Below are 8,696 nucleotides of genomic sequence, written 5' to 3'. Positions count from 1 at the left end.
GACAAAAACAACGACACTATTGCTTATTTAAATCAATCTTATATATGTATATATGTACATATATGAAAAAAATATATAAGACACAAACATGCAATTCTATTTTTTAATCAATAAATATGCTCAGAGTATTTTTTGTGTAAACAATAATAAAGAAGTCTGGATCACAAGACAGTGAAAATGTTGAGTAACAGCGGTACATTGCTGTGAATTTCGTGCTAAAGATGATTTAAACAGGATAATCTGTATTCACTTAAGACCCACAGTTTAAGTACATGTGCATATTTATCTTTTGTTAGCTTTATGGTAATTTTCATTGCTGTATAGTTCTTCAGTTGTGAAGTTTTTGTAATCTGGTTCATCTCCCACTGGATCATCAAAGTGGTTCAAGGCACTTTGCTGTTTGAAGGTCAGCACAAATTCTTGATTTCCATAAATCTAAAGAATCAACGAAAATAATCAGAGGCTAAGGAACCACACATGCTGCAGAGAATCTGGTTGCTGTATATGGTTATACACAGGCTCGTATAATAATGTCTACTCTTATTACAACAATTATAATAAAAATATTTTAAATGCAGACGTTTTACAGATGACAAATATTGACTGAACCACAGAAGTTACAAATTGTAAAACTGGATGACTCCCACACATCATAGCACGACTATAAAATCCATTAATTTGCAGTTATTGCCACATTATGCTAAAGAAGCATAAAACAGGCTGCGTGAGCTTTTCTGTTAAATTTTCATGTTTCTGTTCTAAACATCACAGTCGTCGACACCACTCTATAACATTTATTTTGATCACTAAGTCATTTTCAGTTTAAAAGACTCCTTCTGTGCAAGCTCTCCTCAGGCGTCCCTGAGATAACAAGTTTATTAGTCCAAACCAAATTAGACTAATAACCAGTTAGCTGGTCGATGTCTCAGTTTAATACCAATAATCTTGTTCTAAAGTTCAGACTGCTTAAAGATTTCAGACATATTTCCAAAGAAATGAACACAATTTCCAATTCCAGTTTTAGCTATTCAAACATCAGCTTGCTACTGTGTTCACTGTGACAAGAATATAAAATATAACATTTAAAAAATTTAAGTTGTGCCACTCTATAAAACACGTGTGTGTGTGTGTGTGTGTGTGTGTGTGTGTGTGTGTGTGTGTGTGTGTGTGTGTGTGTGTGTATATATATATTCATGCTTTGGACTTACTTCGCCTTCTTCTGCATCTATCACGTCTTCTGCTTTCGGTGTATTTCTGTCCATGACAGCTTCAGTTTCTGAAAACTCAGTGTAAGAATTTTTTAAGCTCTTTTTGCATGCACATTTGAGTATTTTGTCTGAATATGTGTGTAAATATAAACTATAGCATACCTCTCACGTTGTAACATTTGTACTTATAAATAATAACTAGGACACATATTAGTAAAACCACAGGGACAACAGCGTAAACTGCGTAGTGCACCGCTTCTGAAAAACAGAAACAGCAGAACAGAATAGAAAGTTCCTTTTTTAAATTAAAGTAATATGTATTTTAACAGAACTGTTGATCACAGGTGCAAACTTCCACAGCTGTTTTGACACTTAAGAGCATATCCGGTCTTTAAGTCTGATTCTATTAGTGGTTTCCGGGTCCAAACTCTGCTTCAGGTCACAAGGTTTAAGGAACGCTGGGACATCACTGAGAGTTAATAACTGTCTAAATTCTTCCATCTTTAATAAAATGATCAGTGTGGCTGCTCTACCAGGTGTAACAATTCAGTTTAACGTCCAGGCATTCATAAAAACACAATTTATGAAGTTATATGGAGTTTGAAGTTAGCAGGGATTTAGCTCGCTAGTTTCCACCCAAGCATAATATATAATGCTCTGACCGAGGGATTTAAAACGTACAGCTCTGCTATCACTTCCATTATAAACGAAGACAAAAAATTAAACCGTAGTGACGTTTGTAGGGTTACTGAAGTTAGGTTACCTGGTATATAATGATGTGCTACGTGGTGGCTAGCTACGCAGCTATGGTTAGCATAATATAAACAGTAGCACAGTGAAGCTGGAGGATTAACGCTAACTTTTTTCCATTCGGTAACCGTTAGCATGAGGGTTCCCGATGGTTAGGGACAAATGCAATCACATGGCAGGATGCTATAAACGGACCAAACTTCAGTCAGGAGAACAACTGAGATAATCCATCCACAATATGAGGTTAGTCATTAATATACTGCTGCATGGACTGGGCTGTAGTTACGTAAGGTAAGGTATAAGAGGTTAATTCAATTTTATTTTATTTATATAGCGCCAAATCACAACAACAGTTGCCTCAAGGCGCTTTATATTGTAAGTTAGACCCTACAATAATAGATACAAAGAAAAAAAAAACGACAATCATATGACACCCTATGAGCACTTTGGCAACAGTGGGAAGGAAAAACTCCCTTTTAACAGGAAGAAACCTCCAGCAGAACCAGGCTAGGGGGGGTGGGGGGTGGGGGGGACATCTGCTGCCACCGGTTGGGGTGAGAGGAGGAAGACAAGATAAAGACATGCTGTGGAAGAGAGACAGAGATTAATAACAAGTGTGAATCAGCAGAGAGGTCTATTAACACATGTTGAGTGAGAAAGGTGACTGAAAAGGAAACGCTTAATGTATCATGGAAATCCCCCAGCAGCCTACGTCTATTGTAGCATAATTAAAGGAGGATTCAGGGTCACCTGATCAAGCCCTAACTATATGCTTTAGCAAAAAAGAAAAGTTTTAAGCCTAATTTTAGAAGTAGAAATAGTGTCTGTCTCCCAAATCCAAACTGGAAGCTGGTTCCACAGAAGAGGGGCCTGAAAACTGAAGGGTCTCCCTCCCATTCTACTTTTAAATACTCTGGGAACAACAAGTAAGCCTGCAGTGCGAGAGCAAAGTGCTCTAATAGGGTGATATGGTACTATAAAGTCATTACGATAAGATGGGGCCCGATTATTTAAAACCTTGTATTAGAGGGGCAGGATTTTGAATTCAGTTCTGGATTTAACAGGGAGACAATGAAGGGAAGCCAAAATAGGAGAAATATGCTCTCTCTTTCTAGTCCCTGTCAATACTCTTGTTGCAGCATTTTGGATTAACTAAAGGCTTTTCAGAGAGAGCTTTAGAGCTTTTAAAGCTAAAAGCTCTAAAATGAATAGTAGTAATAAAAAATGAGAGAGGCCGACAGTGATCACTACCTTTTTTTAGGGGCTTGTTCAGATTAACTATAACAAGATATAAAGCATTAAAACATGTTTAAAAAAACAGCCTTAATAAATGCAGAGTAGTTTGGTCCTGGAAGCAGGGTTCATTATGTCATCACTTAAAGACCGGATTGACTTGGTTTAATCCCAGGGGGAATTATCTACATTGTAACCATGAAACTACACACATCCCCTAAAAATAACTAAATTTTTGTTGTAGTCACATAACAGCAACTCAGTGCTTTTAGATACGTGAGTATAGGTAAGACAACCAGCTGAAGTGCAAAGGTGTGATTTAAGTGACCAATGTCATGGTTTTTGGAGAGGCATAACCATTTTTAGGGGAAATAGAGAATCTTCTGAAAAAAGAGAAAATTTAACACATGCACACACACACACACACACACACACACACACACACACACACACACACACACACACACACACACACACTGAAGCCAGCAAAAGATTTGGGAAGTGATATGTCTAAGTATAAGTAAGTGGTGTTCTCAGTAGTCCTAATTTTGGCAGATTGCTTGCAAATTGTGTGACGCACGGTGCTGCTGGTTTTGCAATTATTTGATCATGTCAGATAACTAAACCATAAACCACAGTCCCATGTTTAGTGGGGTCCAAACAAAGATGGAACTTTCAGCTCTATTAATTTTGCTGTCATGTAAATGGTTGTTCACCTTACCCACTGACAGCTCAACCTTAGTGTAGTTTTCAACTCTCCACTGTGAGTCTGACCCACACCAGTATGTCCCAGCATCAGCTGTTTCCAGCTCTGCGATAATCACCAAGAAAAAGTGGGAAAAACCATCATCTTGCACTGTGAATCTGCTTTGACTCGTCACATTTGTACAATTGTTGCGGTGGTCTCCTTTGCAGAGAAACTTGCTATTATCATAATGTTGTGAAGGATAAGGGCACTGAAATGTTAGTGGATATCCTGCAGTCCCACTTGCTGTTTTTGACTTGACACAGCACCACTCTGTCAGATTGGAAAACAAAAAAATATTAAAGGATGATCAAATATCAAACCATATAAAAGAGTCCTTTAAAAAAACAAAAACAAAACAATGACATATGAGATATAACTATGACCTCTCACCTTTGACGTTCAGTTCAACAGCAGAAAAAACATCCAGGACAGAGTTTTTTTGGACACCACAGAGGTATGTTCCTGAATCACTTTGGGCCAAACTGGTGATGGTCATTGTGAATTTTCCTGACCTCTTATCATCATTAAATTTGATTCTACCATTTTGTTTGTTGTCAGAGGTGATTAGTGCCTGTTGCAGACACGTGGAGGACCGCTTTCCTCTGCAGATGTACTTGAGGTAGTTCTGGTACCGAGGCTCATACGAACAAATGATGTCCCCTGAATATCCCTCATAACTTTGGATTATGGTCACAGTGTTACAGCAGCTGTCTGTGAAAAACATAAATTGCAGTAGAAAATGTGTTATAACCACAGAGGAGAGGTATGATATTTCATATTGAGCCTATTGTTTATTGTATGTTTATTGTAATAACTTTCCTTCACAGACATTTGTGCACTCAGCCATCGCCCTATCCATTTGTTTTATGTGTGGTTATTACTGTTTCCTATTTATATGTGCAGTTCATTCCCTTTATGGGATCTTAATAAAGATCGATCCAGGCTGTCATATGTCATGTGCAGCCATGTTATAAAAGCAAGTCCAGTGGTCCCTCGTTTATCACGGGAGTTGCGTTCTAAAAATAACCCGCAATAGGTTAAATCCGCAAAGTAGCCAGCTTTATTTTTTACAAGTATTATAGATGTTATAAGGCTGTAAAAGTTTTCTAAGACAGGCATGAACATTTTCTCTCTTGTTTAAACACTCTCAAACTTCAAATTTTCATAGAAAAATAAGTCCAGTATTATAGAATGAAACCAAAGATTGGGTATCCTTGTTGGTCTTCAGACAACAATTCTGATGGCTAAAGAACCAAATGGGACAGGCAAAAAAAAAAAGAATGAAACCAAAGATCAAACCCTGTTTTCAGGTCCAGAACATGAGAATAGAGTAGCTGCCAGAGAATGCAACATTAATGAATCAATGGTAGGGAGTAGAGGAAGCAAGAAGAGTGAGTTGAGTAAAGTTTGACTTATCTGACTGTTTTGTTTCATTTAATGCACCTTCTGGTCCGAAAAATACGGTAACTTCTAACTTCTTTAGCATGTCCAGAAGTCAAATTTTTTGTGCGATGGTTAGCATCTTCCTCTGCCTCTTAGGTGCCTTTGATGGTGCAAAACGTTTCTTCGACATTGTTGTGTTTGTGGGGAAGAAAACTTACAAATATACAGTACAGCACTTCAGAGTCACACTGCTAGGGATCGAAGATTTATGTAAATTTGACAAGCTGGACACATTCTGCACTGTGCAGAAGACACGGCGTGGAGGAGGCTGATTGACAATGGTCTACAGCCGATCAGGGCGCAGAACACAATGCGCTGTTAAAAAATCCCCCCAAAAAACAAGCATGCAAAATTGCACAAAAAAAAATCAGTGAAACAGCGAGGCCGTGAAAGGTGAACCGCGTTATAGCGAGAGACCACTGTAATCCTTTACCAGTTATGTTTTGATTTACTGTACATTTATATGTATGTATATATGTCTTTTATATGTGATTTTTTTTCTTGACTACAAATTTGGAATGCTTTATTTACCTGGTGCTAATTTCAGCTTCACTTCAGTGTAGATATCTTGTCCCGTTCTGGTCACTCCACACCAGTATTTCCCAGCGTCCTCAGATGTAAGATCAGAGACGGTCACTGTGAAGGTTCGTGCCTTTTTGTCATCACAGGCTGAGTATTTGGGGTTTTTTTGTTGTGATGTTGTAATAAGAACATCATTGTCACCACAGACATCCTTACACAGGTACTTCTCATAAGACTCATAACCGTGACCATACGTGCAGGAAACATTTACCTTCCCCCCCACATATCCAGTCACAAGTATCACCCCTCCTGCACTGGTCACACATCCCAGAGCAACTGTAAAGTAAATTACAAAATTATAATTATTATAAAAAAATTATATAATTGTTTATTTTTTCATGTCAGCATTCATGAATAATAATACAATTCCTAAGGCCAATAAAGGGTGTGTTATTTTTTTTTAGCTCTTTAAACAACTTACTGCAGAGGGTGAAGAGCAGGTTTCGAAGTCTCCACATCTTCGCTTTGGCTCATCAAAACAGAAACTTGACAGGAAGTACTCTTAATACTAAGAAATAGTTTGCATGCAGTGGGGAAACCTATCAGCACAGAGGGGACTACACATTATTAGGTGGCTGCGTATTTTAAAACGTGTAAAATGGCTGACATGTGCCACCTTATGGTGAACACGTCTCATAAACAGCACTGTTCAGTTTAAAGTCTTGTGCTAAATAAAAATATTTAAATGTATTTATAAAACGTTGCTTATATAATCAAAACTAACATCACTGACTAAAAGCTCTGAGTGTTATATTGTATTATTATAACTTATTCATTAATATAAAACCAGCATTTTTCTTTTGTAATTAAAAACTTATCTGCTGATTTTTGTTCTCTTTTAATTAATTTCTTAGTTACTGTTTGGTCAATAAGCCAGGAATTTGTACAAGTACAACTGTCCCTGTATTTGGTAAAGCAGCTAACTAGTCCTATCAGATGATACTAATGTAGTAAAATGGATCAGTTTTAAGTTTAAAGTTATGAAAATACGAAAATAAATGCTGCAACTATGAACTTCGCTGCAGCACTTTACAATGCACCAATGTCGCGAACTTTCTTAACATACCCGTAAACACAAACTGTCAATTACTGAGTCAAGCGAACCCATACAATGAAGCCACTTAAGCCATTTTGTCGCAATAGCTTGGAAAGAAAAAATAAAACTGGCTGTTAACAGTTTTCATATGTTTCAAAATTACTAAGTAGAGATTGACAGACTATTCGTTTATTTTTCTATTATTGATAAAGTAACTTCTTAAGTATACGTAGTTGAAAAATACACCAATCCATTTTCTCTCTCTCTCCCTCTCACGCACACACAAACACACACTGAATACCAGTTAGAGTTGATGGGTGTGACAGGTGTGGTGACACCAAAACAGATGTCTTGACTGTGTTTTTCGTGTTGGAGCACAGTTGCTCAGGAAGTCTGTGTTTAAGTTTTGGTGAGTAAAAGGCTACTATTTTATTCGTCTGTTGTGTAGCAACAGGTGTGAGTTTGATCTGCATGGGTGATAGCATTGGCTGATAGCTTAAGTCAGTGTGTATGACTGAATATTACACATGTGATCAACATTTTCATGAATACAGAGATTATTCAGTCCCTCTCAGATAGATTATTATCAGTGTCTGCCTGTCATACTGCATCCATTTGGAATTATATTTAGCTTTCTGTTTTTATGCAGTGAGCACAAACCACAACAGATTTGTTCATTGATAAATTTTAGGTGACTTTCCCCTTTAGCAACTTGACACATCTGAATGTAGCGTGAAAACTGTGCTTTTATTTTTACATTTTAAAGTCTTCAGTCTCCCTTGTGATGTGCTTACCACGACTGCCATTTCCGAATTTCATGGAAAGATTTATCGAAAAAGAGGAACATGTTTATTTTTGTCATGTTTGTTTCTGTCTGGAAAGTCCAAAATGTTCACGCAAGAATATAGAATAAAGTTATTTTTGCTCTCACTAAAAGGTCCATAACCTATTATTTGATGTGATCCATCAAATCCTATGTTTAGTGTGTTTAACTGTAATTAGTGATTAAAAAAGGTTATAACATTAAGTATGGCATTTCTAAGAATATCAAAACATAAAAATTTAAGTTTTTCAATAAATATGCACGAATCTTAATACCTGTTAACAAGTTATGCAATCTGAAATCTTGTCTCAATTTCTGCAACACAATTACTGTATTTGGTGTTAAGCTAAAACAGCACCAGCAGAGGGCTCAGTGTGACACACTAAGCAGTGACACTAAAACTGTTTTTTGAAGTGGTTTCTGGCTTGTCTGAAAAAAAACCTACTACTCTTTTGCCCTCATTGGACAGTTATATGACATCTTATGAAGAATTGCACACTGATTGTTTGTTGTTTTTTTTTCTGTAAAATCGTATCCATTATCCAGCTCTATTTGCAACAAACAGAAAAAAGCATCATAAAATGAAAACTCCAAACTGTAACCTTTTATGTTTTACTGCTCTATTTAAATCCAAATACTTTGAATGACCAGAATGTAACAATGTTGCAGCTCAAATAAGGCAGAAACAGTTAAACATATTGTTGAACTTATTACTATATGAAACAACATTAGATTTCATTTTGCTTGCTTATTTATTTACTTTGCTCTCATGTTAGTAATTTAGTTTGAGTTTTTCCACAATGTCAGAAAAAACACTAAACAATAAAAATTAAGCTATAAAAACAAGTTAAGCTACACACGCATAAAGAGCTT

The 8,696-nt window shown here is 36.6% G+C and overlaps 1 protein-coding gene and 1 long non-coding RNA gene across 2 annotated transcripts; both read right to left on the bottom strand.

The window, feature by feature from the left end:
- Positions 1–124: 124 nt before the first annotated feature.
- LOC102204440 (uncharacterized) lies at positions 125–1,708 on the bottom strand. The gene is made up of 3 exons (XR_312005.1): positions 1,371–1,708; positions 1,209–1,276; positions 125–435 (listed from the first exon to the last, which is right to left on the bottom strand). It is a non-coding gene; the product is annotated as an uncharacterized LOC102204440 (long non-coding RNA).
- Positions 1,709–3,623: 1,915 nt separating this feature from the next.
- Positions 3,624–6,428, bottom strand: LOC102204140 (polymeric immunoglobulin receptor-like). The gene is made up of 4 exons (XM_005743704.1): positions 6,386–6,428; positions 5,914–6,240; positions 4,330–4,650; positions 3,624–4,209 (listed from the first exon to the last, which is right to left on the bottom strand). Exons 1-4 carry the CDS (start codon positions 6,420–6,422, stop codon positions 3,812–3,814), a joined length of 1,083 nt encoding a protein of 360 aa, XP_005743761.1. The 5' UTR covers positions 6,423–6,428; the 3' UTR covers positions 3,624–3,811.
- Between the last annotated feature and the right edge of the window lie 2,268 nt (positions 6,429–8,696).

This window comes from Pundamilia nyererei, unplaced genomic scaffold, assembly GCF_000239375.1.
Source record: "Pundamilia nyererei isolate P.nyererei 1_Seehausen unplaced genomic scaffold, PunNye1.0 scaffold00134, whole genome shotgun sequence".
In the NCBI taxonomy this organism is placed as follows: domain Eukaryota; kingdom Metazoa; phylum Chordata; class Actinopteri; order Cichliformes; family Cichlidae; genus Pundamilia; species Pundamilia nyererei.
The sequence above is the reverse complement of the archived record's forward strand: the minus strand, read 5'-3'. Positions and strand labels throughout refer to the sequence as shown.